Source organism: Lagopus muta, chromosome 7, assembly GCF_023343835.1.
Source record: "Lagopus muta isolate bLagMut1 chromosome 7, bLagMut1 primary, whole genome shotgun sequence".
Lineage (NCBI taxonomy): Eukaryota > Metazoa > Chordata > Aves > Galliformes > Phasianidae > Lagopus > Lagopus muta.
The window spans coordinates 50,732,714-50,748,488 of NC_064439.1; the positions used below are offsets into that span (position 1 = coordinate 50,732,714).

The 15,775-nt window shown below is 40.3% G+C and overlaps 1 protein-coding gene across 7 annotated transcripts in view; it reads left to right on the forward strand.

Moving 5' to 3' along the window:
* The window catches only part of HECW1 (HECT, C2 and WW domain containing E3 ubiquitin protein ligase 1), a 244,083-nt gene that overhangs the window by 212,703 nt on the left and 15,605 nt on the right, over positions 1-15,775 (forward strand). For all 7 annotated transcript variants that reach the window (XM_048952248.1, XM_048952249.1, XM_048952255.1 and 4 more), the window contains 2 exons: positions 10,500-10,598; positions 11,991-12,120. In XM_048952248.1, coding sequence (XP_048808205.1) covers positions 10,500-10,598; positions 11,991-12,120 — 229 coding nt within the window. The remainder of the gene's footprint in view (positions 1-10,499; positions 10,599-11,990; positions 12,121-15,775) is intronic.

The following is a 15,775-nucleotide window of genomic DNA, read 5'->3' on the forward strand; positions in this document are numbered from 1 at the left end:
CTTTGCCTCAGCTTCAATCTGAAGAGGTTTCCTAGTCTGTAATCAGCTTGAAATTCACTTGTTGTGTACTAATGCTCTAAACTGCTTTGAAATTCACAGGTGAAAGTCAGCATAGAAAGCCAAAGCATTTAATTTTACATTACAGTATAAATTTTAATTACTAGCAACATCTTGCTTTAAATAAATTACATTTGCATGAGCTCCCAAGCACTCTTGTAAATCTTCTGGACAAGAATGATATTAAATGGCAGCTGAAATCATGTTATAAGACCATTTCACTGTGAAAAGAGTATGTTACTGAAATCCCTTCTTGCTGCTGTATTATGATCTCCCTCAGTGCCTTCTGTACTGAAGTGAACTTTGATTTTCTTATTAAGTTTGGTGTATGACTGTATGACAATGAGCCTGCCTAAACTGCTGGTTAATTATTTATTCAAAGTTGGGAGGAATTGTAAGATTAAAGGCAAACCAAAGCGAAAGAGAAAAGAAGCATTCTCCCTAAATGAGTTTCTACAGCACCCAATTGCTTTTTTTAAAGTATCTACTTTGTATTTACCTTATTCTTGGCTTTCTGTCGTTTACTGGTGACAAGTTAGCTTACTGGTGCCTTGGTTTCAAGTTCATTTGAGGATCTGAATGTCAGTATCAGAAGGGTTGAAACAAGGGCTGTCTCCTACACCTCTTCTCCTTTTCTATTCTCTGGACCTCATATTGTCTAGCACTGCTTCTATAATTAGTTTGGTTGGAGGAAGAAGCAATTGCTTTGTTGTGATTTTATGGAAGTTGTTCTTTTCTCCTTGCTTAAGGCCATGTAGTCTTTTGCAATATTGTTTACTGAATTTGCCCAACGATGAGAGTGTTCACATGGAAATCTGTATGGTGTCTCCTCAGTCCACGTGGTGGAGTAAAAAAGGGTAAAATCCACAAAAGCAGAATTCTTTTCAGTAAGTCATTCAGATCCATTTATCTTGCTGTTTTTTTACTAGAAATGGTATTTCTTTTTGTGTGGTTGTTTCCCTGAGCTGTTCTAGAAGCTAAAGTTTCATTTGCCCCTTGACAGTTATTTTTCATTTCACTGTGTTAGCTAAGTGTTACATTAAAATGCAGAAAGAAAGAAGATTACAGATCTACATTTATCTGGTCTGAATTTATTTATATGGAGAAAGATAATGTCAAGTTTGCTGGTTGGTCTCAAGCTGGGACAGGAATCTTTTTCCAGATCTCAGTAAAATCTTGAAATTGTGGAGAATAGCAAAAATATTGACCTATCTACCGTCTATGAATTAATGTTTGCTTAATAAAAGGAATATAGAAATACACGTCTGGTATCTTGCGTTCAGTTGAAGGAAGCTTTTTACATTGTCTCATTACTTGCATTTCAGAAAAGGTGGACTAGAAGCTGGAGTTATTTTATTGTATTGGAAGGATTCATAATGAAAAAGTCAAAACTTCTCTTAGGGTTCAGAGAACAGCAAAGAAAGATACAGGTCTGCCACATTCTGCATGTTCCTAGGACTGGATCAAAGCTGTCAATTTTCAGAGGCATTGATAAAAGTTGAAGGCGTTCAGTGTTTTGCAGAATGAAACCTAAAACAGACAGCCAAATGATTAGCAGTATGGCTGAATTTTAGCACACGCATTTCTTAGCTTATTCAACCAAGTAACCTTATCTTAAGAGGCAGGGATCGTTAGCTGAAATGAAGCACAGTGCAGTTGCAATGTACAGCTTCTGGACCTGTAGCTGTAAATCCACGTGACCTGTTTGGAGTTAGCTCATGTAGGGGTATCTGCACCATGCTTCATAACATGGTGTAAACATTCCTGGGTGTTTACCACTGAGTTTATGATAAGCAGTCTCTCTTATTCTTTTATACCCCAGACAGGCTTGAAAGTATATGCTACCCTTAACTAAGTCGATTATTGTGGCTTCAGTGTTTTCAGTTAGCCATTAAAGGAAAATGTGCAGTCATTTGGCTTGTGCTTTTATGGCTCTCTTGTCTGGTAGATGACGAAATCTATGGATTTTCCTCTGGCAAAGCTATGGAAAGCAAGTATAAATCATGCAGTGTATAAGATTTCACCAACATAGTGTCCCCCTAGCTTTTCCAAAAGGTTTGACTAAGAAATCCTAGTCTTTGTTTGCCAGAGGTTATCCCAGAGGAGGACAATTGTACATTATGGTTCATAAACCTGATAGCTCTGTGGGCAAAGATAGGCACTACCCCAGCACTGTCACACTCCTCCTCTTCCAAAATGCTACAGTACATGGAACATCTTTGCTATTATTAGAATGACATATAGCTAATATTTGATGTTATAGAAAGTCTGTCTACTTCATTGATCTCCTTATTAGCTTGAAAGACTGAACAGGAAGACAGTTCTTTCCAAATGCCTGGATTATCTGGTTCTTGGATGGCCCTTGACACCAAAGCTGCCATACCTATGATGACTCCATGCATTGGAGGTGCCAGAGGCAGATTTTCTCAGTTCTGTATCTGCAGTAATCACTTCTGATGCAGCTCAGTTGATGTGAAAGGAGCCAGTGCAGGTGCCTTGGCATGATTCTTCTTACATACCCAGTTCTATGAGGGCCTTTTGAATCAGACATAGTGCATGCAAATGCAGTAACTGTTTCTCTGTGGTATTTGGAACCACAATGTGCTTAAAACAAGGAGTCCTTCTGGAAGCAACTGTTTGATGGAAAGTTTTGTTTTGTTGATGGAAAGTTGTTTGTATTGTAAAGAAACATAAGGAGTATGTAAATTTCTCTGTATCAATATCAACTCTATATCTATATTTCTCTATATCAATATCTATATCAACTTTGCCTATCATTTTTCTGGATTAAGTAGAACTGCCTGCAGCTTCCCTGGTAAAAGCATGTTTTTTTCTCTGTGACACAGATCTGTGTTTTCTTGTGGTTGGTATAGGCAATATATAAATGAGATGAAAAGACAGTTTGGATGGAAATAAACTTAGCTAGGTTAGAGACGAGAAAGACACTTCTGAAGGATTTGATTAGGTTAAATAAAGCAGCAACAAGGTTTACATTACCTCATTGTTTCCCAGTTCTGATAAATTAATGGTTTGAGTTTCAATCACTAATTCAGAACGCATGCTCTCCAGTGACTTAAGAAGACATTGAGAGTTCCTATTTCCATCATGTGTAAGCATAGCTCTTTTTCTTGTGGTTTCTCTTTAGTACTGATAAACAGAATGTTGTGCTCCATTTGGAGATAGAACCAGAAGAGAAAAGTAGGGGTAGCACTGAATGGAGTCAGTAATACACTGGCCTGTTCAGACATAAAGTTTCTGCACTGTTCAATAATAAATTGAGAAGTCAATTTATTGAAACATATGCATTATATGAAACTCAGGTGCCAAGATGGATAAAACTAGATAAAGGAAGACTGGAAAGAGAGGTCTTATTCTGTAGATAAACATTCCTTATTCCTGAAGAGAAACATTACTGCAACAAACCTGGTCTGGTAGGCCATGACTTATTAAGTCTGCTGATATCAAAAGAAAAATGGGTTAATTCCTTCAGAATAAGTGTGTGGGGATCCAGGTTAAGTTCTCAAGTGAGGTGCTAGACATCAGAAGAGGTGGGATAGCTCCTCAGCATAAGGTGAGCAAAGCAACATAGAGACTACCTAGAATTATATCTTTGTCATGCTGAGAATTCTTCACATTGAGGATGGATATAGGAAAAGAAAATAAGGCACCAACTATCTATCTATCGCCATGAATAGTGGTTAAATGAACTGAAGAAAGACATTTTTTAATGCAGCTGATAGATTTGGTGGATTTGGTCTGCTGACAAGGTTTTGTGAGGATGATTTCATCTCATGCTGGGTTGTTGCTCCACAGATGTAGCTCATTACATGTTGATTATATCCTGCAGTGAAACAACAAAAGGATTTGTGCTACTAGCATATAGACACATATCTCAGTGCATATACCTGACACACTGCTAGCTTTGCTTAAAATTCAGGACATATGGGGCCAAGCAGAGTTGCTATAACTATCTGTTCTTTTTTATTTTTGGAAAAACTACATTCTTAGAGCTGTCTTGTATTACTTCTGCCCCAAAATACAGTGTATTTTTTAGGGGAAATGGTGTTCTTCATTTTGAAAGTGCTGGTGCTTGTGAACCCAGCAAAATTGAGAAATCAGGGATCAGACCATTTTCCATTCCGAGTCATATTATTTTATGGTATAGGAACATGTTTTTGATTCCTTTAATAGCTGGTTTCTAGCTTTTAGAATGCAAGAACTCACAAGGTTCTTCCTAACGATGAAGACTTTAACTCTTTTAAAACAAGCTGTGCCACAGCTCCTGAGCTAATGATGCCCAGCTTCCTACAAATCTGAGTTTCATGACTTAATTCTCTGTCACCTAATAAGATGCATTTTCAGATTAAAGCCTTAACTATTACTGGGCCATTCTAAATGTTTTCCCCTTTTGGATTCTCTGATGTCTAATAATGATTGAAATCAGGTCCTCTCCCACTGTGGAAGAACTAACAAGCTTTCTGGCCTCATGCCCCCACCAGGCATCATTTTGCCTTAAACAGCTGCCAGGTGTGGCTGTAGCTGGATTCTGCACTTGAATCAGAGCAACCCTGAATATACGTACGGGCAGGGGTGCAAGAAGCAGGAAAGCAGCCCCATGGAAAGAGATCTGGGGTTTCTGGTTGATGTCAAGTTGAAATTGAGTCAGTAGAATTCCCTGGCAGCCAAAAGGATTCTCTAGGGTGCATCAAGCCTATAATGCCAGTCGGACAAGGGAAGGTGTTGTACCATTCTGCACTGTGCAGCCTCACCTCAAGCACTGCCTGCAGTTTGGGTTGCCACAATATAAAAAGGACATAAAGATATAAAAGGACAATAAGATATAAAAGGACAATAAAGATATTAGAGAGCATCCAAAGGGCTATGAAGATGGGGAACAGTCTGAAGGGCAAAACGGCTGAGGTCCCTTGGTTTGTTCAGACAAACTGACGTGAAGCCTACAGTTCTTCATGAGAAGAGTGGAGCTACAGTGCTGATCTTTGCTCTCTCAATGACAAGATCGAGGGAATGGCCTGGAGCTGCACCAGGAATGACTCAGGTTGGGTGTTAGGAAAATGTTTTTCACCAGAGGGTGATGAGGCCCCAGAACAGGCTCCCAGGGCAGTGGGCATAGCTCCAACTGGTGGAGATCAAGGAGCATTTGGCCAGTGCTTCAGACATTGGGTTTGGATTTGGGTGTTTTATGTGGACCTGGGAGTTGGACTCGATGATTCTTTGTGGTTCCCTTCCAAATCGTAGGAATATGATTTTCTATTTTCTACAGGATATTCTATGACACTATGATTCTAAGGCTTTCTGTGAATTTTTTAATTGTTATTATTTTTTTTTTGCACAAGCTACTGTATCGAGAAGGGCACACTTAAATCCAGCTGATGAATTTCAGGGAGATAAGATTTATGAGATTTTCAGTCTTTTTCATCTTGTAAAATACTTCCTCTATTAGGATTTAAAGTTTGCCATACCATAGCTAATTTAGCCCACAAAGCATCCTCTATAGAATGATAAACAAAAACTATTCTTCCACTGTATACATAGATTATAACTTTGTTTATCATTTTCCACCTGAATATAAGGAAGGACTATCGTGTCAGGTACAGCTGTGCAAGTTCAATCAGTTAAGAGAGGGTCCTGTAACAAAGTCATTATTGGACTTCCCTTATTCTGCTGCTACGTGATAAGGAGCAGAGTAAATTAAATTTCCTGTGAGTCACCTGCAGTTGTAGGAGAAAATATTGCTTAGTCCCTGCTACAATGTGTGGATTTGTCTATCTGTGTGCACAGACGTGGTAAGTATGCAGAGTCCCACTGAGGAGAACAAGCCTGTTATTTTGCAACAGGCTGTTGGGAAAACAGGCCATTTCAGGGGCACCTGCAGCTTCCAGAAGGAAAGAAAGTTAGCTGGGTAGTGTGGAAATTCCTGCAAATGGGTCGAAGAGTAGTGTTTTTAAAAGCCAGAAAGCAGGTGCACACAATGTCCTTTTTGAATGGAGCAATGGTGTCAATAGGCAGGAAACCAGAGCAGCCCTACTGCTCATTAATTCTGTTTCTCCTTCCACCATTTCCTGCTCATTAACTCTCTCCTGTGCTTTCCTTCTCTGCTTGAGTGCGTAACTCAGTCTTAGTGGTTGTCTTAGAAAGGAAAAAGTGTTGAAAGAAAAAGACAGAATGAGAATCTGCGTTTCTCACCTCTCTCTAGATATCTTTCCTGCTATAAAGAAATGCAGTAAGCATTTTATACTTCCTCAGAAAGATATATGCAGGTCAGGTTTAAGGAAGGAATGTGCCCTCCAGCCAGGATTTACCTCTGTGCTGCTTATTACATCAAGAAAACTTGTTTTTTCTGAAGGGTTTGTCTCACCCGTCTCTGACTTTCACCTGTGCACTAAATCCTTCAGGAAGAAATAAACACAAGGATCTATTTTTGTGTTAACTGCCTTTTTTTAAAGGAGGCAATTTCTTGTTGCTGCCCTCAATTTTTGTTGCACTGAAGGCTTCTTGCTGATTTTTACAAGTTTTGGTATCTATGTGGCGATACTGTTATGCTTGGCTGCTAGTGGTCTCAACTTGAAGGACTATAGACACACGTGTCAGCAGAGTGTGCAGTTGTCCTGTGAGCACTTCAGCAAAGACCTCCTTTCTCACAGGTACCTGTTGATTTATTTCAGCCTGTGTTTCTCACTGCTGAATCAAAGGGGTGTAAGCTTATGGTCCCAGACAGTGTCCAGAATGGACTCACCTCCGTGCCTGGGAAGATCATGGAACAGATCCTCCTGGACAACATGCTCGGTCACATAAAGAATGAGCATGTGATCCAAGACAGCCAGCATGGCTTCACCAAAGGAAGGTCATGCCTAACTAATCTTGTGGCCTTCTATGATGGAGTGACGGCATTGGTGGACGAAGGGAAGGCGACCGATGTCATTTACCTGGACCTGAGCAAGGCCTTTGACATGGTCCCCCACCACATCCTCATCTCCAAATTGGAGGGAAGTGGATTTGATGGGTGGACGACCCGATGGATAAGCAATTGGTTGAAAGGCCGCAGACAGAGGGTGGTGGTCAATGGCTCTATGTCCAGGTGGAGGCCGGTAACAAGTGGTGTCCCCCAAGGGTCTGTCTTGGGACCGGTGCTCTTTAACATCTTTATTAATGACATCGATGAGGGAATTGAGTGCACCCTCAGCAAGTTTGCTGATGACACCAAGCTGAGTGGTGCGGTTGATACGGTGGAAGGAAGGGATGCCATTCAGAGGGACCTCGACAGGCTGGAGGGCTGGGCTCAGGTGAACCTAATGAGGTTCAACACGGCAAAGTGCAGGGTTTTGCATTTGGGCCGGAAGAACCCCAGGCACCTGTACAGGCTGGGAGGAGTGGTCCTTGAGAGCAGCTCGGCAGAGAAGGACCTGGGGGTCCTGATGGACGAGAGACTGAACATGAGCCAGCAGTGCGCTCTGGCAGCTCGAAAGGCAAATGGGATCCTGGGCTCCATCAGGAGAGGGGTGGTCAGCAGGGACAGGGAGGTGATTGTCCCTCTCTACTCGGCTCTTGTGAGGCCCCATCTGGAGTACTGTGTCCAGGTGTGGAGCCCTCAGTACAAGAAAGACATTGAGATTTTGGAAAGGGTCCAGAGGAGGGCGACTAAGATGATCAGGGGGCTGGAGCACCTCCCCTATGAGGACAGGCTGAGGGAGTTGGGCTTGTTCAGCCTGGAGAAGAGAAAGCTGCAGGGTGACCTCATTGCAGCCTATCAATACCTGAAGGGAACCTGCACCCAGGAGGGGAGTAAACTCTTCAAAAGGGCTGACAACAGCAGGACTAGGGGAAATGGATCCAAGTTGAAGGAGGGAAGATTTAGGTTGGATGTTAGGGGGAAGTTCTTTACTAGGAGAGTGGTTAGGCCCTGGAACGGGCTGCCCAGGGAGGTTGTGGATGCCCCGTCCTTGGACGTGTTTAAGGCCAGGTTGGACGGGGTCCTGGGCAACCTGATCTGAATGTGTATGTTTGGTGGCCCTGCCAGGCAGGGGGGTTGGAACTACATGATCCTTGGGGTCCCTTCCAACCAGAGTGATTCTGTGATTCTGTGTGATTCTGTGACAAGAGACCAGAGGAATTTCTCTTCAACCACTTTTCAGCACAAAAAGTTCACTATAGTAAGTCTCTACAGAGATATCAAGGGTGGCTGCAAGGGACAAAGAATTTGTAGGCTCTGGCTTAGCCCCTCAGGATGGAAGACCAGCAGTCTGTCTCCTGAGGTGATACAGAGCTGCCAAGAACTATATTTTTCACTATAGCTTTATTTTAATCTGTTGTATTGCAAAGCAACGAGAGTGGCAGTGTCTTACTAATTATTTCACACCCTTTATCCAGACCAGTTAGCACTGCACCATCACAAGGGGTGGGATTGTGGAACCACAGTCAGGCCCCCACGTAGAGTGGACTACACAGCATAGGGCTGCTCTGCATGTTTGGTTAGACTGACTTGGTCTTTTCACATCAAAACTTTGCCCATGATCTGGATTGCTTGAAACTGTTCTGCCATAAGGCACTGATTCCAATTAAATTGCCATTAACAGCTACAATAACGTATGCCTGTGATTGTAAACACCTCGATTAGGTGCACTAGCCTTTCATGTCAGCTTTGCATTAATATCGGCAAAGCCACATAGATGTGAAGAAGTGATACAAGCAGCAAAGAGAAAACCAAAAAGAGAAAACTATTCATGCTGTCTAGCAGATTCTTAGCAGCGAGTTCCAGGCCAGGAAGACTTTTCTTGGCTACTTTCAGCTTCAATTTATTCCAATTGTCTCCTGCACAGCTGAGTAGCCATGGGACGAGCGCTGTGGGTGAGGAATGCCCAGTGCTGACAGTATTTTCATTCAACATTCATTTTCAAAACGTATAGGGATGGGAGGATGGAGCTATGAAGAACAAACCCCAAAAAAGCCAACATGCATTATTTGGGACAAACGGACTTGATTATAGATCCTGAAGGTGCTATAAAACTGATGGATTACAGGCTCAGCATCTCTGGGATTTGAGCTGTCTGGCTTCCACTGTGCTTTCATTGTGTCAGCTCCCCCACTTTTCATTGCTTTTTTGCTGGAAACATTGCACTGCAGCACAAGTGAAGTAAGCAGGTCCTAACTAGATCCAACAGCTGCCTTTTGTTGCTGCTGTGGAAACAGCTGTAAGGGAGCAATATAACCACTCTTCTGTTACCAGTCATATCCTTTCTTGGATGCAGGGGATCCTGAGGCAGCTCCTGTGGTGATGCAGATGCTAACTGGGTCCACAACATGCTATTTTGTGACTCATTGGACAAACTAAGCACTTGTTGTACTGTCCCATGAGCATAAAGTTGACTGCATGGATATTTTGCACTACTTTTTTATGAGATTCACATTTAATTTTTATGCAGGGAGAGTCTTTGCTCTGGTTCCTGTAGTAGAAGGAATGATTTTTCAGCTATTTGATCTCTTTTTCACTTTTGTGCAGTAAAACTTAACTACAATGATGAGCTTAAAATTCAAGTACTTGCAATTAGGATGTGTTAATTTTTTCTTTTCCTTTTTCAGAAATAAGTTTTGAACAGGTGATAGGTTTTTTTGTTTTGTTTTGTTTTTTTTACCAATAATAATAATAATAAAAAGGAGGAAGTAAAGCAACCCCACTTGGACTTTCATCAGTTCTGTATTTTTCTGTCTGAGGTTATTGATTTAAAACCAGATTTGATGGAAGAATACCTAAGTAATAGGAAAAAAAACATAAAAAAATTGATCATCACATCATGGACTGTAATGGGTAATGGGTAGAGCACTTCCTGAGTGTACTTGGAATAGGACTGGAGGTTGTTCTAAAAGATATGAAGTATGTGAACGCTGAGCATCATCGTTAAGAAGTACAGTTTCCCTGAGCTTTAGCTCATGATCTTAATGTATGTCCTTGTTCACAACAGTTATCTTGTTTGAATCTCAATTCCTCGCCTATGAAGTCAACTCATTACCCTTCTGAAGTGCTTCAAAGTCCCACTGTGGAAACAGTTCTGATAATATGTTTTTCTGCTAAGGCCAGACAGAGTATGACTGTGTTTCACTGTCTAAACATTGTGTTTGATGGAGTACATTTGCTTCAGAAAATTCAGCTAAGGATCACAGAATCGGAATGTTCAAAATATTTGTTGGTTTGGGAAAGGCAAGCACACATCATGCCAGGTGTACAGACAGGTACTGCAGGAGATGGATCAAGAAGAGGTCCATTATTGATCAGTCAGAGATGTGAGGGGTAATGTTAAATATCTGCTGGGGAAAAAATAGATAAATGAATAAATGTAAAAAACTGCATGAGAAACAACTGCTACCTGTGTAAGTTTCTACGCTGAATATCTGGAGTTACATTTCATTTACTCTGCATTTTTGTATCTTAGGTTCAGGTTCAGTGGTCGTATTCTTGGCCTTGCTCTCATTCATCAGTACCTTCTTGATGCTTTCTTCACAAGGCCGTTCTACAAAGCACTATTAAGGCTGTAAGTATAAGCATACAACTGTGCAGAAACAATGCAGAAGCAGTGATCTAGCAGTGGATATTACAGAAACACAGAGTTGCTTCAAGCTCTCTGACCTTCAGTTGCTTTCTGTTGATTCACAGTTTGTTCATGATAGAAAAGAAACTCATCTTAATATTTCTTGACTTTCTCCAAAAATTTGCCCTTGGTAGATGCTGCCTGTGCTGTTATGAGTGGGTAGTAAGTAAGATATTTGAGAATATGACTTTGAAAGTACTCACTCATAATTCCAAAGCTTAATATTGATTAAAAGTTATCAAAGCAATTAAAATATATGGAAAACTGAAAAACATCTTTGATAGAAGAACGGATATCATTATTTCCTCTTAAGAAAAAGAAAAGGGGAAGAAGCATGTTAAGAAAGATACATGATTTCTCACTGGTGGGGTAGTTTTTCACAACTTGGACTAAATTAAGAATGCTAATGCAGATGGAAACAGTGAATGTTTCTTTTTGGTCTTCTACTGCCTTTTACATTAGCAAGCAGAAGCTACTAGTAATATATTATCTTGTCAGTTCTGTAAGGTTTATAAGGTTAACTTTAACTGATAATCTGTCTCTCTTTAATAGACTGCGGGAAGAGAATGTACATAAAATTTGCAGCACTAACAAGTAGTAAGTCAAGACTATAATTGACAAAGACCACACTAAAGCATAGCTGAAATAGAGTGAGTCCAAATCAGGAAAGATATTTTTATTAAGAGTCTGAAGAGTTCTTTAACATGCATTTTGTTTTATATTTTTTCAACAGTTGGTATTGCTGGTCTCCAAACAATCATATTTATATTGTATCTGAGCTAGTATGGAAAGAGAATAAAACCTAGAGTGCTCCTGCATCCTTCTTGCTCCCTTAGGGTTTGAAACTAAATTGCCTGTAACATACATGTGCCTTTTCAATCAGCAAAACTGGCTCCTTGCTAGCAAAAAATTTAGATGCCTGTTCTGCCTTATGTCAGTCCTGTGAGCTCTGTCAAGGATAATGGATACAGGGAAGCATCCAGGCACAACATGGTGGGGCCTATGGAGCTGAAGGCAAGCATGTGCTGTGAAGTGCATGGCATCTTGAAGATGCACGTAAAATGGAACCCGCAAGAGTGCCTTCCAACAGCAAACAATACAGGCAGCCAACAGAATTGGCCTTGAGCCCAGCCATGCAGACAGTGCAGAACTACTTTAAGAGGGTTTGTGTTTCTTAACATACCCAAAAAATAAATAAATAAATAAAATCCAATGAACATCACCAGCCTTATGTTGGATCCTTGTCATAAATTTACTTTCTTACTGGTAAGTCATCCTGACAATAGTTGTGGGTTCATACATTCACCTGCACCTTTTTTCTTGCCTCACAATCAGGCCGTGTGATTTAAGTGACTTAGAGTACCTGGATGAAGAGTTCCATCAAAGCTTGCAGTGGATGAAAGATAACAACATCACAGATATCCTGGATCTCACCTTCACAGTGAACGAGGAGGTGTTTGGACAGGTGAGCACAGCTATGCAAAACATCTGAGAAGCTGACAAAGTTGAGCATGATGAACGTCTTTATGTTGGAATAGATCATTTAGCCTTTCAATAACATTTTCTTCTCCTGCCTTCTGTTTCTTTCAAGCCACCTGTTTTAATGCAGATGTTTATTCTTAGGGTCAGTAATATAAAATACCAGGCACAGCTTCCCTGCAGGCCTGTTGAGCCACACGTTCATGAACATGAGGAATTATCTGAAGTAGAGGGCAGCTCTTCTCTCTGGAGTGTAGTTCACACAGATTGTGGCATTCCGTGTATTCAGTAATGTAACTTAAAGCTGATGTGACTGAAAAGAGGGGGATCAAAAGGGAAGAAAAGTATTTGATGGGTCATATAAGACATGGCAACTCTTACCATTATTTTGTCTAATATATTCCTGTTAGTTTCGCTGTCTCTTATCTACTTGCTCCTGCTTATCATCTTGCTGTATACAAGTTATTATGCTTTTTACCATTCAGCTTTAGTTAGTCAGACAATTCTCTTTAATCAAGCTGATCTGGATATCTACAACTTTAAATAGGAAACAGTGCTGACTTCAGTGCAGTCTGGTGACCAGAACACTTAGAAAGGTCTTCTGTGGGTTTCTTTGGCTTGCACTGAAGCCTTGGTGCCTTTGCTATTGTAACCCATACAGGATTATAATTGTCTCTAAAAAGTCTTGACAAGACTCAAAGCAATATTAAGTGGAAAATCTCCAAGTACATGCTGAAAGCTAGAGAGACAGAAGAACCATGCATGCCAGATAATGTAGAATCTCAAGAGAAGGAAGTTAACTGCTGTGTAAGGTGCAGAGATGCAGTGTCAAAGAGAATGGAGAGATCAGGAGGAATATACAGAACAGTGGCTTTCAGAAGAAAAATTGACAGGAGTTAGTGCAGAGTGAAGGCATGCAGAGCAGGGAGAGAATTAGATTTGTTTTGGAGTAAACTTTCGAGCTATAAACTCTAAGTAATAAATCAAACGAGACTTCAGGGGATATTTTCAAAACTGAAGTTAGTCTGCTTGTTGTGTAAGGGAATAAAGAATCTCCAGAATCAAGAACAGACGAAATAAAAGGGATGGGGCAGAAGAACTGAAGCAAGAATCCCTTATAGGAAAGACTAACACTGTTTTTCACAGACTTAAATGTAAGGAGTTCTCTCAGAAGCTGAGAGTTTGCATTACATTCAATTGACAGTACAGTCATATCCCTGGAAGTTATGCCTACGTAAGACTAATAAATGAAGACAAACAGAAACATGCAGACATATTCACAAAGACAGAAGAGAAAAGTTTGTATTTGCATTGGAAGACCACAAAGATGATTAAGAATCTCAGCTTGAATTGCCCTAATACATCTGAAGGTGTGTATTTGGCACTCCAAGTATTTGTTGTGCACTCTCCAAAGAAAGAGCTAGGCGATTACATAGATGTCTGCTGTGGAAGATAAGAAATGATTCCAAAAAGAACATAAATAAAACTCCAATCTGTTGTAGATACTGTGATACTAGAGCAAAAGAACACAAAATATTTTGATGCCAGTTCACATTCTGTCTAGTACTTTATTTCATATACCCACCAGACACTAAACTTGCTAGAACTAATAGCAGGGGAAAAAACGATTCTCACAGTGAATTACGATTGTGAGAATGCAAGAGTCCTAACTGAAGGTGAGACTTTTCCCTTATGAAATTTGCTGAATGCTGACAGCAAAATACCCAAGAAATCTCGAGCACATTTTTTTCTCACAGATGGATCGCAGTTGGAATTCTTGCATGCCAGGAGTATCTGACCACTTAAATGCCATCTGCACATTTCTTTGCTATGCACAATTGGAGTTCTGCTAATATTTGGGATGCTGGATTTCAAGAGTTGGGTAAGGGAAACAAGAAATAGTGGCTCTTTGAAAAGCTGTGTTGCAGATGGGTCACAGGCTTTTTGTCCTGTTTGCACAATGACTTCATTATTGACAAGTCACTATTTCCTTCATTGTTTCTTTTTTCTTTCTTGTGCATCTCTGATTTGTGTATTTAGATTCTGATCCTTGGGGCAAAATCTTTTTCTTGATACTTTTTTTTCTTTTTTTTTTTTAATTAAAATGTACTATGAGGATCTCCAGCCCTCTTCCATACTGGTGCCTGGAGCAAACATATGGTATCAGTGCAAGCATCCCACATTTTTATTTATGGGTACTCAGTGCTAGTTTGAGAGTTTCGCTTGTAAGACTAAGAGAGGTGACAGTTGCCTGTGATTTAAAGTACTTTCCAAGCTTTTGCCCTGTAGAAAGCATTCTTCCAGGTTTGTCTCCAAGCCCTATATGTGGATACACTAGCAATTGTCCTGGTCAGGTTAAAGAAGTGGGTTAAATTTGTTGTAGTGTTTCCTTGCTGCTCTGAATGCACTGCTCCTAATTCTAGCTCACAGCTGTGGCTAATACCTCCAAGAAAGAAAAAAGGTGGGGGAATCCACTGTCACTGATCTGCTGTTTCCAAGTCTACATAAATAATTGTATTTGAAATTATGTGGATATGCTAAAGAAATCATGAGTATGTCTAGGTATTTGTGGGAAGCCTTGAAAGGAAATACAGAGCAACTGGATTTATGGTCATGCTTACAGTTAGACGACATGTATTCATTATTGATTTTAACCAGTGCAATCTAGGGAAGTACAGCATGGCATCTGAATGATGCAGCTCTGCTTGTGAAATGGTGAGTAGTGATTTACATTTGGGAAGTTAGTCTGAACCAGCTGAGAATTCCTAACTCGTTACATCCAACCTTATTGTTCTTGTTTCTCTGCAAAGCTACATATTAGATGACTCACTGAGTGTTTCCATAATTCACAACTTTCTACATGTCCTTCCAGCAAAATGATGTAAATGATGACTATACTCTGCATGCTCTTTATTGAGCTAACAAATAGATAATAATGTAAATAGTACAAGTAATGAGAATGTATTCATGCAACTCATTTAATATCTGTGCTAGACATCATTGTTATAGGAGCAGAAAACTGAAGATGAGAGCAAAATGTTCTTCCTTTAAAATCCACTGGATTCAATGTGAAATTAATTACAGAATAAATAATATATCCTACCACATGCGAGAAGGAGTATATTCTTTCTAAGTACTATCTTGATTGATTCCTTAAATCGCTTCTCAAGCCTTAGTAACCCAAACCAACTAAATTAACCATGATAATGCAATGCAAATCTGTTAAAAAATGGTTACAGTACATGCTGGTTGCCATTTTCTTACTCCTATAAATAGCTTAGGTAACTTCTCAGGTTTGGATGTCTGATACAAAACTGAATGCCACAGTGACTATTTCTCATCTGTGTGAGGTGCTATCCACTGTCAGTTCTTGTTTAGGTAGTGTATTGGAACTATTTATTTTGTGGGAATTTTCTTGGCTTTTGGCATTTTTGAGTTCACATCTATTCCACATCAATTAGGTGTAACACTTGCTGCTTGAGAGGGTCTGTCACAAGTAGTTACATAGCACTTCCAGTTGGCAAAACGGTCTGCCAAGTTTCAAGAGTGGAATTGTCTCCATCCTGTTGTTTCCAGTACTACTGGTTGGGTAGCCTGCATCAATAGCAAGCTGGCAGGAATATCTCCCACTTGGGAGCAAG